This window comes from Oncorhynchus mykiss, chromosome 15, assembly GCF_057628025.1.
Source record: "Oncorhynchus mykiss isolate SJ-2025 chromosome 15, ASM5762802v1, whole genome shotgun sequence".
In the NCBI taxonomy this organism is placed as follows: Eukaryota; Metazoa; Chordata; class Actinopteri; order Salmoniformes; family Salmonidae; genus Oncorhynchus; species Oncorhynchus mykiss.
Window position 1 is genome coordinate 24,595,831 of NC_143036.1, and position 15,391 is coordinate 24,611,221.

Sequence of the window (15,391 nt, forward strand, 5' to 3'; positions counted from 1 at the left end):
AGACAGAGACGAAGAGAGAGACAGGTAAAGAAAGAGACAGAGACGAAGAGAGAGACAGGTAAAGAAAGAGACAGAGACGAAGAGAGACAGGTAAAGAAAGAGACAGAGACAGAGAGAGAGACAGGTAAAGAAAGAGATGGATAGACAGGTAAAGATAGAGACAGAGACGGAGAGAGAGACAGGTAAAGAAAGAGACAGAGACAGAGAGAGAGACAGGTAAAAAAAGAGATGGATAGACAGGTAAAGAAAGAGACAGAGACAGAGAGAGAGACAGGTAAAAAAAGAGATGGATAGACAGGTAAAGAAAGAGACAGAGAGTGAGACAGCGACAGAAAGCGGTATAGACAGAGGGAGCAAGCGAGAGACCGAGAGATGGAGAGAGAGAGAGACAGCGGGAGAGCGAGACCAAGAGATGGTGAGAGACCGCGAGAGCGAGACGGAGAGAAAGACAGAGGGAAAGGGTTTTTCACTTGGTTTACAGACAGCAGACTGATCCAATTCATTTGATGTGGTGGTTCTGGTTTATCTTTCTCTTCAGTTTTGGGATTCTGTTTCCCACCACGTCCGTCTGTGATCTGGTTGAGATGTCTGTCTGTCAGAAGCACTGTGCTGTCTGGAAGTCTGTAAATGTAATGCAGAGGAAAGGAAAGGCCTTGGGCTCAATTAGGAATCAATGTCTCGCTCCCGTTGTCCCACTTTCCATATGAGACTCGAAGGGAACAGTTCGTTTTCAGTTCAACTTTTTCCCCCATTGAATACAGCAGTCCAACATACGTGTTGTTCTGGCACGGACTCCGAGAAAGCGCATCTGTTGACAAAGTCATGATGAGAAAGAGCGCGATTTCATTAAGAAATACACTATAGTAGCGATTCTCGCGATGTTAACAAAGCACAAAGAGTCAATCTGTTTCCCAAATGGCACCCAATTTCCTATATCGTGCACTACTTTTATGGGGTGCCATTTGAGACACATTCAATGTCTTCAAAGACCTTTACATTGGAGTGGAGTAAAAACCATAACTCAAATCATCCACCACTATTATAACCCTCCTTGTCTCTCCTCTACAGAAGTGGCACTGTGTGGAGGAGATCACAGGGAAGTGGCGTATCCAGAAGTGTAAGGGAGGTGGTCTGAAGGAAGGCCCCAGGAAGAGGGTCCGGAGCCTCAGGTCCCGCAGCAGCTACGACAGCCGGCAGAGGGACCCTTGCGACTGTGGCCCTGACAGCAGCCTCGACAAACCCTCCAGGTCCGACCGCCCGGGGCGCTCACACCGCCAGTTCCCACCTTCCTCTGGAGGACGAGGTGAGTAGAGTGGTGGGATGAGGGTGGAGGCTGGGGATGGGGATGGGGCTGAGGGTGGTCCAGGCCAGGGAGTAGTGTCCTGAGCCAGCTTGCTCAATGGTAGCTGGGTAGATGTTGTTACAGGGGCATAGAGAATGGAGATGGACAGTTATGGTAACATATATCCATCTGTGGACTTACCACTCTGTATTTAAAGCTGTGTATGTTGGGCTATGTGAATGACAACCATGTCCATGTCTGCCAGAGCCTAAGCTTTGATTTACTGTTCAGGATTACTCAGGCTCTAAAGAGACACATGCAGGGAAGAGACAGAGGCACGAATAGAGCCCCTGTCATTAGATCACTGGTCTGGTGGAGATAGCTCCTGACATTAGATCACTGGTCTGGTGGAGATAGCTCCTGACATTAGATCACTGGTCTGGTGGAGATAGCTCCTGACATTAGATCACTGGTCAGGTGGAGATAGCTCCTGTCATTAGATCACTGGTCTGGTGGAGATAGCTCCTGACATTAGATCACTGGTCTGGTGGAGATAGCTCCTGACATTAGATCACTGGTCTGGTGGAGATAGCTCCTGACATTAGATCACTGGTCTGGTGGAGATAGCTCCTGACATTAGATCACTGGTCTGGTGGAGATAGCTCCTGACAGTAGATCAATGGTCTGGTCATTTGGAATGTTGTGGCACCACCTAGTGGTGGCAACATTTTGCTCATGGAATTATCACATTCAATTCAGTTCAGAAAGGGCTATTTGTTTCCAGATTAAGTGACAGGACAAGATCTAATGACATACATACCCAATTACACATACCGAATACCAACATACATGGGTAAAGAAATGAAAAAAGTCTGTTAATTAACTCTCTGTGATATTTGGTTGTCAATTAGGCTACAGGCCTCGTTTCGTCCACACAAGATCCACCAGATCTCTGTCCGTGGAGTTTGAAGGGCAGATCTATGACATTGACCTTGCGGCAGACGACCAGTCGGCGGTCAGGAGACGTGTCATCAGAAAGCGCCACTATGAGCAGGAGGACCAGGAGTTGGCTCTGGAGTCAGAAGACGGGTCAGAGGAGATGCTGGCGGACGATACCAACACCGTGGGGTACCCCAACTCTGTCAAAGTCACACACAAGTATGTACCCCAACATATACCCCAGCTATACTAAAGGCACACTTGGAAGACATACACGCCCACTAACGTTTCTTCTCCAGCATGAGTCTGGATTTCCTTCCTCCCCGACTTGTTGAGAATGTGAACACATTCTGATCGTTCTAATTGGTCACAGAAACCGATGGTTTGGGCAAGAGCCGGCCTACACAAAACATGAATCAGCACAAACAACTTGTAGGACAGCAGGTTTAGACCGATGTACGGTGCAATCGCTAGAGCAACTAAATTAAATTCATAATGAGTCGTCAGGCAAGCAGTTAAGCCCTTTGTGACTAATATATTTGTAAAATGTGGTTAGTTGATTCCTCTCTGTCCTCTCTCTCCTTCTCCGTCCCTCTCACAGGTGCTACATCCTGATGAATGACACCGTCCACTGTGAGAGAGAGATCTACTCTTCATCCAGAGCCTGGAAGGACCATAAGAGCTACGTGGACCAAGAGGTTAGTTGGTGTCTGCATCTCCTCTCCTCCTCCCCATCTCTCCCTCTCCTCTCCTCCTCCCCATCTCTCCCTCTCCTCCTCCCCATCTCTCCCTCTCCTCCTCCCCATCTCTCCCTCTCCTCCTCCCTATCTCTCCCCCTCCTCCTCCCTATCTCTCCCTCTCCTCCTCCCCATCTCTCCCTCTCCTCCTCCCTATCTCTCCCTCTCCTCCTCCCTATCTCTCCCTCTTCTCCTCTCTATCTCTCCCTCTCCTCCTCCCTATCTCTCCCTCTCCTCCTCCCTATCTCTCCCTCTCCTCCTCCCTATCTCTCCCTCTCCTCCTCCCCATCTCTCCCTCTCCTCCTCCCTATCCCTCCCTCTCCTCCTCCCTATTTCTCCCTCTCCTCTCCTCTTCCCCATCTCTCCCTCTCCTCTCCTCTTCCCCATCTCTCCCTCTCCTCCTCCCCATCTCTCCCTCTCCTCCTCCCTATCTCTCCCTCTCCTCCTCCCCATCTCTCCCTCTCCTCCTCCCTATCTCTCCCTCTCCTCTTCCCTATCTCTCCCTCTCCTCTCCTCTTCCCCATCTCTCCCTCTCCTCCTCCCCATCTCTCCCTCTCCTCCTCCCTATCTCTCCCTCTCCTCCTCCCCATCTCTCCCTCTCCTCCTCTCCATCTCTCCCTCTCCTCCTCCCTATCTCTCCCTCTCCTCTCCTCCTCCCCATCTCTCCCTCTCCTCCCCCATTTCTCCCTCTCCTCCCCGATTTCTCCCTCTTCTCTCCTCCTCCCCCATTTCTCCCTCTTCTCTCCTCCTCCCCCATTTCTCCCTCTCCTCTCCTCCTCCCCATCTCCCACCTTGCCTACCCTGCAAGTTGAAGTAGATGTTGCCTTCCATTACAGATAGAGGCCCTGCAGGACAAGATCAAGAACCTGCGAGAGGTCAGGGGTCACCTGAAGAGGAGACGACCTGACGGGTGTGACTGTGGTAAGAACAGGTCAGTAATGTACCTCATTGAGGGCCCCCAAATATGTGTACTATTCTTAAATATAGAAAAAATGTTAATCTGCACACTGGTATAATGCTCCCAAAGTGACAATAATGACTATGACAGAGGGGACTCTGTAAGAGTAAACCCAAGTATAGTGCATTGTCATATCTGCTGTTTTCTGTGTGGCTATCTCTCAGTCCTTTGTTGTGACCCTGACAATTGTTACCTAGGCTGTGTTTACACAGAGAGCCCAATTCTGGTCTTTTTACACTTATTGGTCTTTTGACCAATCAGATCAGATCTTTTGACAATAATTGGGCCAAATATCAGATTGGGCTGCCTGTGTAAATGCAGCCTGAGTCATCAGTCCTTTATTATTCATCTTGACTCTCCTGAGTTGAAGCTTTCATGGAAAGGAAACAAAACAACCGGCATATTTAGTTGCTCTTCCCTCTCTACTAAAACCAGCTACTATAGCAAAGGAGAGAGAAACAGAGAGAAGGCAGAGAGGTTGAAGAACAAGAATGATCAGCTCCATCCCTTTAAGTGAGTTCGTCCTCTCCTTTAATTCAGTGTGTCCGTGTTTGCCACACATTGTCCGTCGCCCATCCCTGTTCGTCTCAACCATATTAACACTAAGGTTGCATCACAAATGGCACTCTATTCTCTATATAGTGCACTACTACCCTATAGGCCCTTGTCAAATATAGTGCACTACTACCCTATAGAGGGAATAGGGTGCCATTTGGGATGCACAGTGAGCCTGCAGTCTAGAAGTGCTCAACTGACCAATAGAATTTCATAGATGTACTGCATCTTTAATACTCCGTGAGTTTGATACGTTTCATCGCCAGTGTGGCCCCATTTGTCTTGTGCGTTATCCTGTCTTGTGGTACGTCTGCATGGTACTTGCATGGAGTGTGCATGCTCTCCAGTCAAACCCAGGCCGGCCTTTCAGTGCAGAGATCTGGAAGTGATCGTCCCAAGCAGCAGCATGGAAACAAAATAGTGACTCAGTGGAAGGAGGGAAACAGCCCGTCTCTCTAACACAGCCATCGCCTTGCACTAGGTGGTTGAGTCTCTCACTTCTCATCAGGGCCCATAGGGCTCTTGTCAAAATTAGTGCACTATATAGGGAACGGGGTGCCATTTGGGATGCGCAAAGGAGGCACAGGGAACGGATTAGAATGCCAATACGAAGCAGCTGTGTTATGTAGTGACTTGTGTGCTTAGGAAAATGGGGCTAGGGAGAAGGGCAGAGGCTAGAATGGCCCAGAGAAAAATGATAATGTGGTACGAGAGGAGCTAGAACATGTCATGTTCTTGGCTCCACCAGACAGGAGTTTGGGAGTTCCTGCCGATGGTTCCATCCATCGCCATGGTAACTGACTGGCAACATGGAGAGGGCACTGCGAGGGCAGAGAGTGTGATGATATCACTCTGTTGGGTCGTTACTGTAACCTGACTGGTGGGTGTGTCTGTCCGTCATGCAGGGAGGTTGCTCAGGAAGTGGATGGGAAGACCCAGCTGTTGAACGAGATCAGGAGGAAGAAGAAGGAGAGGAAAGAGAGGAAGAGGCAGAAGAAGGGAGATGACTGTAGTCTACCTGGTCTGACATGTTTCACTCACAGCAACGACCACTGGCAGACTGCCCCCTTTTGGAACCGTACGTTACTATGTTACTACAACTAAATGTAACTACACTAAGTAGTTACTACAACTAAATATAACTACACTAAGTAGTTACTACAACTAAATATAACTACACTAAGTAGTTACTACACCTACACGTGTACTGTACTAAGTAGTTATTACACCTAAATGTAACTACACTAAGTAGTTATTACACCTAAACGTGTACTGCACTAAGTAGTTGCTACACCTGCACGTGTACAGTACCAAGTAGTTATTACACCTAAATGTAACTACACTAAGTAGTTACTACACCTACACATGTACTGTACTAAGTAGTTATTACACCTAAATGTAACTGCACTAAGTAGTTACTACACCTACATGTGTACTGTACTAAGTAGTTACTACACATACATGTGTACTGTACTAAGTAGTTATTACACCTAAATGTAACTACACTAAGTAGTTACTACACCTACACATGTACTGTACTAAGTAGTTATTACACCTAAATGTGTACTATACTAAGTAGTTACTACACCTACACATGTACTGTACTAAGTAGTTATTACACCTAAATGTGTACTATACTAAGTAGTTACTACACATACATGTGTACTGTACTAAGTAGTTATTACACCTAAATGTGTACTATACTAAGTAGTTACTACACCTACATGTGTACTATACTAAGTAGTTACTACACCTACATGTGTACTATACTAAGTAGTTACTACACCTACATGTGTACTATACTAAGTAGTTACTACACCTACATGTGTACTATACTAAGTAGTTACTACACCTACATGTGTACTGTACTAAGTAGTTACTACACCTACATGTGTACTATACTAAGTAGTTACTACACCTACATGTGTACTATACTAAGTAGTTACTACACCTACATGTGTACTGTACTAAGTAGTTACTACACATACATGTGTACTGTACTAAGTAGTTACTACACCTACATGTGTACTGTACTAAGTAGTTACTACACCTACATGTGTACTATACTAAGTAGTTACTACACCTACATGTGTACTATACTAAGTAGTTACTACACCTACATGTGTACTGTACTAAGTAGTTACTACACCTACATGTGTACTGTACTAAGTAGTTACTACACATACATGTGTACTGTACTAAGTAGTTACTACACATACATGTGTACTGTACTAAGTAGTTACTACACATACATGTGTACTGTACTAAGTAGTTACTACACAGGTATTGCACTATGTAGTTACTACACCTAAATATAACTGTACTAAGTAGGTACTACACCTACCCGTGTACTGTACTAAGTAGTTACTACATATACATATGTACTGTACTAAATGGTTGCTACACCTACATGTGTACTTTACTAAGTAGTTACTACACCTACACGTGTATTGTACTAAGTAGTTACTACATCTAAATGGAACTGCACTAAGTAGTTACTACACCTACACGTGTACTGTACTCACATGCATTCTCATTTTAGTCATTCAGCACTGTAGCCTACACAGTAATTAAGCCACATTCACACATACACATATGTAACCACCACTCCCACAGCTCAGTAAATACCATTGGTTGAATAAAGGGTATATATCATCAGAAGTGATGACCAAGTGTATCAGTCTATTGAAACAGGCTATTATTTTGGTTTCTCCCAGTTAGAGGGTTCTCTCTCTCTCTGTGTGTGTCTGTGTGGGTTCTATTGGTTAACCCTGTCCTTCCTCTCCTTCAGTTGGAGGGTTCTGTGCGTGCACCAGTTCCAACAACAACACCTACTGGTGTGTGAGAACCATCAACGAGACACACAACACCCTGTTCTGTGAGTTTGCTACGGGCTTCCTCGAGTACTTTGACCTCAACAACGACCCCTACCAGGTGAGGGGACCATAGACATGGAATCAATTCTATTTTCTATTTTACTCCATTTTCTGTTCTATTCTGTTTCTACGGAGTGGACTACTCACAGGCACCTTTCATTAGTAGGTTGTTTTATCAATAACGATGTATTAACCTGTGTGGATGTGTGTCTGTGTGTGTAGCTGACCAACGCGGTGTACTCGGTGGACAGAGAGGTGTTGAACGCCCTCCATGCTCAGCTGATGGAGATGAGGAGTTGCCAGGGACACAAGCAGTGTAACCCCCGACCCAAAGGCCTGGACACAACAGGTAAACACACATATACTACAGTACTAGTAGTAGCTACACTGCTACTACTACTGCTACTACTACTATTACTGCTCTCTCTCTATTGGGTTACCTCAGAGTATGGTAAAGTTGCCCCTAGGCGCTGATTGAGGGTCAGTTTGTCATTTCCCCCGCTAATGGTTAAGGTGAGGATTGGGGGAGTCGAAGCTGATCCTAGATCTGTACCTAGGGAAAATTTCACCCTAGACTGAAACGGATATGAAGACTAACCACTGCAGTGATTGATTAGGGTAAACAAGTCGTACATTCAGACCAAATGTGTGTTGTTAATAAAACATGTTTCTCACTTTAGGGTTTAAAAATTTCAGTAAATTTTCCAAAATTCCCAGGTTTTTCAGAGCTACCGGATGGAAGATACCTGGAATCAGTATGGAATAAGCAGGAAATCTGTGTAAAAAGTTACTGGAATTTTGAAGCCCTAAACTGAAACAAGATACTAGGTGTATGAATAGCACTATTTGACCCAGGTTCCGTCCTGACCTGTACCTGCATGTCATTAGTTGCATGTAAACGGGGGTGATTCTCTCACTGATGTACGCAAACATTTCAACATAGGAAGGAAGGTCGAGGGGGTCATCATTAAGTCCTCTGTGTGTCTCTCTTATGTCTCCATTGTCTGTTTATTTCTGTCTAAAAACACACACACACTCCCTGTCTTAGTTCTGACCTCAGGGATTCGTGTCCAGTCCGCAGCACCCCGATTTCTACTTTCACAGGAACTTGGACATCCATAATGTTTTCATCAATGCGTGATTTGTATCGGTGTTATCCAGAGTTTATGGTCATTGGATTTCCCCTGGGTTTTACACAGTGAATATCTTGGTTTGTTTTGTATTGTAGTCATGACACGCACAGGGAAACCCTCTGCAGCCAAGCCGAGCCAGTCACTCAGAATGGTACGGCAACAACCCGAAATAGAGCTTTGAATTGGTTTCTGATAGAATGATAACCTAATATTGTGTCCCTCATTTCAACTCCTTCTACTGTGGAAGTGGTTTAGGTTTTCATCCCAAATTGCACCCCATTGCCTTTGTAGTACACTACTTTTGACCAGGGTCTACATAGTTCTGGTCAAATGTAGTGCACTACATAGGGATTAGGGTGCCATTTGGGATGCACCCTAATAGTGTGTCCCTCAGTTTAACTCATTCTGCTGTGGGTAGTGGTTTACAATCAAAATAAGCATCCCATGTGGCACCCTATTCCCTATTAAGTGCACTCCTTTTGACCCGGGTCTATAGGCCATTTTGGACATCCCCCAAGTATTTTGCCACGTTCCCTATCCTATTGTGTGCTCTGGCCAGACACCCTGCCTTCAGTGACTCACACAGTGTTAGCTATGAGAGCTCTGTCAACAAGCCTATTGAGCCTGGCTACTCTGACGACTATGTCTAGCTTTTCACCACCATGACGGCTATTTACAGCTAAGTGTCCCTGAGAGATGACATCACACTAGCAGCAGTTAAAAACCTTGCCACGGTGATATAAGCTCTTGGTTTTAAACTTGCGCTCAATGAACTCGTTATACCAGCACAGTAGACGCACAATAGTTTATATTTCTGTGAAGGTATATATTTTTTTTTGGGGGGGAGGGGTATATTGGCTTTGTGCTACGACGTTTAAGAACAAGTTGTCATATCACTGCTTGATGATTTGGAAACATTAACAACATCATGTGTTTGTGTTTTGGACTCACTCATGGACATCATCATCACCTGAATGACTGATTTACCTCCAAGGGAAGCTGGGACCCTTCATGAAGCCACACTCTCTATCTAGCTAGCTACAAAAAAAATGATTGCAGTAAAAGTGCCTTAACTGCGGTCGAAAAGCTGCCGAACTGCACTTATACTGCACTCTAACTACAGTTACACAGCAAAATGACTGCAGTAAAGATGTTTTTATTTTGGATGCAGTATTTACAGCATACTGCACTCTAACTGCAATCTTTTTTCGTAAGGGAACCCAAAGAAATATACCTTCATCCCTTCATCCCTATCTTTCCATCCCCTCCACCCTGCCCCAACCTGTACCTCCTCTCCTCCTTGAGCCATCGCTTCCTCCCTCTCTCCATCCATCCATACTCAAATTGCACCATCATTTCTCCTCTAGGAGCCTAGCGGGGTCTGTCCTGTCCCGTGCATGAAGAGGCATCTCCAATGTGAATGATTCCTTATTTTCTCTTATCCCCCCTCTAATTTGATTTGAGACATTAACATTGAAACTGCTCTTATTTTCCTGATCAGGAGGTAAAGATGGAGGCAGCTATGAACCACACAGGTATCCACACTTCTTTTATGATCTCTCTGGATATGTCCCAAATGGCACTCTGTTACCTATGGCGTGTACTACTTTTGACCAGAGCCCTATGGGTCCTGGTCAAAAATAGTGCACGCCATAGGCTATAGGGCGCCATTTGGGACGTAGCCTCTCTCTTTGAAAGAGGCTTCTCTTCCTAATAACTGCATGGGCCAACTCATTGACTCATTCGCACTAATAATCCATAAGGCGCCGAGCTGCTTGGTGTGTGACTGCATGCCGGGGAAGTTACCTACGCTAACTAATAATCGATTGATTGGATCTTTTGAATTCTTCTTAATTGAAGGTAGCTTCTTCCAATGTCATCGTGAAGTCTGCGGGGGTATCATCTTTCTACAATGCAGCCAAATTCTCCATAATTACAGCAGAAAAATGTTTACCCGTCTGAACCCCCCCAGATCATACACCAACTTATCTGCTGTTTGAGTCAAACACCAACGTGCACATCTCTTTCTGTAGCTCCTTGCACCACCACATGCATCAGTCATATCCATCAGAATATTTGTCTGAAAAGTCACTTTTTGGCCGGTCTTGGCTTAACCACTAAGCTCAGAGAGCTCAACTGGTATGCCCGGCTCCAAGTTGAGAAGAAATGTATATTTAGTCAAACTGAATTGGACCTTTCTGGTCCGTGTGGCAGTTGTCAAGAAACATCAGTTTAATCACAAGTTTATCCTCAAAAACAAAATGCTGATATTTATTATAGCATTATATTTGATAGACATGAAGTATGTAAGAGCAGAAAACATTTTCACATAAGGAACCCCCCTCCCCACACACCTGATAAATGTGTGTCCCCTGCATGTGAATGAAAACGCATGACAGCATATAGAGTCAACCATTCATCCATTTCATTCATGCATCGCACGATCACGGACATGTTACTAATATAACATCACCATCTTCCACACTTACCTGACCAAAGACATGGGCTGTCTCTCAAATAGCACCCTATTACCTATGTAGTGCACTATATAGGGAATATAGAGTCTGTCATTTGGGACGCAGCCATGCATAAGTACATCAACTTACTTTTAGTAAGCCATAATGACACTCAGTCATTGTACTTGTGCAACATGGCATCATTCAAAATGGCATCCATTTTCCTCGTGGCATCATTAGAGTAGTAGAATGGACACGAGTTGCGGGGACTTCGTTGTCCCTCTTCCTCACCTCTGACCTATTGACCTCTGTTTCTGGGCACCTGCTTACCAGGCAACAGTGGCATCGAAAGTGGTCAAAGAGGAGACCAAGCCAGTCCTTCCTGTGAGTCTCTTAGCCTATAGTATACTGATATAAAACCCTCCCCTATTTTCCCTCTTTACAACAGGGAGACCTAAATCTGGGCCTCGAGTCCAGTTCCACTGCTTATTTTTAGTCCTTTAGTAAGGGACTGATTTAGACCTGTGACACCAGGCGAGTGCCATTAACTGCCAGGTAAAAATGACAAATGGAACTAGACTCAAAGTCCAGGTTTGAGTATCCCTGCTCTTTAGTACATCGTACATGCCCTGTAGGCCAGAGTGAGTTTGAAAGAGCTCCCTCTAGTAATCAACAATGATACAGGGTGTGTCTATCAGGGTTAGGGGGGTCGGTTCCATTTCAATTCAGTCAAGGACTTGTCCAATTGTTGGAATTTGACTTAATTTACTAAAATGAAATGGAATCCACTCCAACCTTATTGATAGTAAGCATATACCCTAACTATGATTCCAATTTTAGTATATTGGCCGTAACTGTATTTTTCTAATGCACCACACAGCAGGCTCATCATTCACTCTCTCCTTCCTCAACACTCCTTTTTTTGCAGATGTTCATCATCCTATTTTCCTCCCCTCCTTTATTTCCCAGATTCCATTTTCTTTTTTTCCAGGTTACCTGGATACTCATTCGAAAACAACAAGCCTATCATCAGTCTTCTTTTTTTAGTTTAGCTAGTCTAACAGTAGATCTGAGAATTGTATGTATCTTTGAGGAATTATTGTCACTTTATGTCAAGATGACTAGTGTGTTTTCTCTGCTGCTTATGGCTTCAGCTTGGGTGCTGTGTTTACCGGGCCAAACTGTGTGTGTGTGTGTGGGGAGGGGGGGGGGGCACTAACCCCAAGGAGCTGACTGCAATAGAGGAGGCTGCAGGCTAGATTCTGCTGCTGGGCATGACTGCATGACATGTGACCCAACACAACCACACACTTCCCCTAATTACACCACACACTCCCAGTCCCATACAACATTACCACCAATTATCCCACTCACACTCCCATACACTACCACACTCCCAGTCCCATACAACATTACCACCAACACTCCCACACACTTCCACATTACCACCAACACTCTCTGCTCCAGCCCTTGACCCTCTCATCCTCTCCCCTCATAGCACTCAGCCAGTCTGGGACGGACGAGCGGGTTAAGCTGCCCAACCTGACGGAGGAGGAGGTGGACTGGCGAGGTCTGGAGGAGCTGTATAGTAGTGTAAACCAGAGCCTGTACCAGCACAGGACTGACTACAGCCTCAGACAGGACGACTGGCACATCTTCCAGAAGGATGTAGATAATATGTTTGCACTGAGACACGTTTTAGACTCAAAACTTCAAAACAACGACGACAACCAAACCCATAAGCTTGACTTAAAGGATGACCCGGCATCGGCAACTTCCCTGGCAGAGCAGGGTTCCGGGTCTGGGGCTGGGGGGCTGGAGGAGGGCAGCGGAGGAGAAGGTACGCCCAGCCGGGACATCTGGCCAGAACCGGTCATCCTGAATCGGGCCACAGAGGGATTACCGGAGACCCCATGCACTACCCATCCTGCCCCTAGCACACCCCCACCACCACCTCCTCCATTAACACCCACACACCCCACACCTCAGAGGTCAGAGGTTAAAGTTCAACTAGAATCTGTGAATGACCTCCCTGACGAGACTTATCCATTAGACAGACCCCCCAGAGTGGTGTCTGGGATGTCAGCAGGTCAGAGGAGAGGAGGGGTCAGAGGGGGGGAAGTGGTTGCCGGTGGTGAAGTGTGGTTGGCCCATCAGCTGGAGGAGGACTGGCTAGATGGCGAGGGGGAGGGGCTAGTCTTCAGCGGGAACGGGAACAACGGCCTGACTGAGATGGAGACGCGGCACGACGACCTGCTCCGCACCCACAACAGCCTGGAGATGGGGCTGGGACTGGGGTCTTACCCAGGCCAGGCCCAGACCCAACAGAGCAGTCTCATCCAGGGACTGGAGCTGGGACTAGACAAGGAGGAGGAAGAGGACATATTCCAAGGCCAGGGCTACCTCCCCCTCTCCCCACAGACACTGAAGCCCAGAGTACAGGCCTCCACCACCACCACTACTACCAGCACTAGGAGCCCGCCTCAGACTCAGACTGGCGCCCCACAGGGGACTGGGGTGGTAGTGCATAACCCCCAGCTCCAACAGGCACATCTACAGATAGAGGTACAGGTCGAGTCCCAAGCCCAGCTCCAGGCCCTGGACTATGAGGGTAGTGGGTCTCCCCCCCAGCCCTCTTCCAACCACACCCAGTGAGACACATACAGACAAACGCACGTGCTGGCCTGACATTGGGCGGCCCAGCCGGTCACCATAGAGACACAGAGAGACACAGATACTGGGGGACATGGAGAGCCAAGAAGGCCAACGATGATGCCACCACCTGTCAGTCTGACTTAGAGCTGTATTATTCATGAGTATTAAAGTTATTATTATTGTTGATTTTTTTTTTTACAGGTGCTTCCATTTATTATTAGAAGAACAGTGTTATGTTGTTTTTCCAAAATATATATTTAGAAAAAGAAAAGCCTTAATGCAGCTGAAATTAATAAAATATGGGAATTTTAATAAAAGTCCAAGTGGATAACACCATTGTTTTAAATATATATTTTGAACAATAAAAACAGGTTTAGTCTGAAGGTTAGTGGTCATTTAGCGTTACCAGAGAGGAAGAGGCGAAGCGAGAGGGTTTACCAGGCTGAACATCTGTCCACGTTAAGCTAATTATTAAGCAATGAGTGCCGAATTTTGTCAAGATAAAAATGTAAAGCTATTTTGATATGTGAGGCTTATTTGATCTAATGGAAGTTTCTTAATGCTTAGGTTGTTACGAGTTTACCGATATAAGTGTAATGCACGTGACATCCCAGCAACTTTGATAGTGTTTTTTTTCTCAAAGTTATACCTGTCGAATATCGAGACGGTCTATGCATTATCAGGAGGCTAGCATAGGATCTCACTCCATTGAATACAGGCGGTTGACATCAACACCCCTCATTGAATATTCAAAAAAGTATTCAAATACCGACATGTATCCACCAATCCAAAGATAGTAACAGATGGGAGCGTGACAGCCCACCGTTACGCTCTGTGGACAATGAATCCCATTATTAGGGCGGAGACACAAGCTTCTTGTCATTATATCCAGTATCTCTGGCATTACCTAACACCTTTGTGTGCTACAATGGCGTTGGCTAATGCTAACGTCTTGGTATGTGCTTCAATAGAGTTGGCTAATGCTAACATCTTGATGTACTACAATGAAGTTGGCTAATGCAAACACCTTGGTATGCTACAATTGAGTTGGCTAATGCTAACGCCTTGGCTAATGCTAACAGACTCAGGCCGGGATTAAATCCGATCAGCGTTAGATCTGCGTAGAGTGCTTTGACATGTAAAGGTCATTTCCAACTGAACGTTTTCCATGAAGGAGATCTCCACGAAAGTGGAAACATAACCTTAAAAAGTTGACAAAGGAGGATAGGCTTGAATCCCGGCCTCAGTCATCTCTCGACCAATTATCACAGTGCAGTCCCATCAGAAATATAACCACTGACAAATCAGATGATCACAATAGTTTGACCATAAATGCACTTTGAACATTTATTTAGCTTTTCCCTTGTACTGACCGTTGCCTTTAGTTTAAATGTTTGTGGTTTGGAAACACGTATTCACTGTAACTCCAATGGCATCTCAAAGCTTAACACTGATCATTGGTATTTCATTTTTAACATAGTGAATTCACTTAAAGGGTAAGTTGGTTTCATGGATACTTGCTACTGCAAGTGCAACACTGAAAGTTCAGTTTTTTTTTTTTTTAAGTTAGCAATGAACATTGCTAACATAATTTTGTGAGTTGTAATTATTTAACTTAGTTCACTGTTATGTTACTCTTCTAGCTACAGTAATTTCAAGTTCACTTTTTGTTCTACACAGCCATCATCATCACCTAATTAAATTAAAACTTCAGATATTAAGCACAAATGAACTACCGCACACAATAAAACTCACATTAGACCAGTATTCCCTATTGCATTGATAATTAAGGATGCACAT

The 15,391-nt window shown here is 45.3% G+C and overlaps 1 protein-coding gene across 8 annotated transcripts in view; it reads left to right on the forward strand.

Annotated features, from left to right (window-relative positions):
- Positions 1–13,979, forward strand: part of sulf1 (sulfatase 1) — a 69,450-nt gene extending 55,471 nt beyond the window's left edge. For 2 of the 8 annotated variants that reach the window (XM_036944110.2, XM_090199669.1), the window contains exons 11-20: positions 1,069–1,303; positions 2,194–2,440; positions 2,823–2,919; positions 3,795–3,889; positions 4,352–4,429; positions 5,377–5,549; positions 7,263–7,405; positions 7,570–7,696; positions 9,982–10,015; positions 12,435–13,979. In XM_036944110.2, coding sequence (XP_036800005.2) covers positions 1,069–1,303; positions 2,194–2,440; positions 2,823–2,919; positions 3,795–3,889; positions 4,352–4,429; positions 5,377–5,549; positions 7,263–7,405; positions 7,570–7,696; positions 9,982–10,015; positions 12,435–12,468 — 1,263 coding nt within the window. In that variant the 3' untranslated portion in view covers positions 12,469–13,979. The remainder of the gene's footprint in view (positions 1–1,068; positions 1,304–2,193; positions 2,441–2,822; positions 2,920–3,794; positions 3,890–4,351; positions 4,430–5,376; positions 5,550–7,262; positions 7,406–7,569; positions 7,697–9,981; positions 10,016–12,434) is intronic. The other 6 variants (XM_036944106.2, XM_036944108.2, XM_090199671.1 and 3 more) reach the window with 3 other exon arrangements.
- Positions 13,980–15,391: the final 1,412 nt, after the last annotated feature.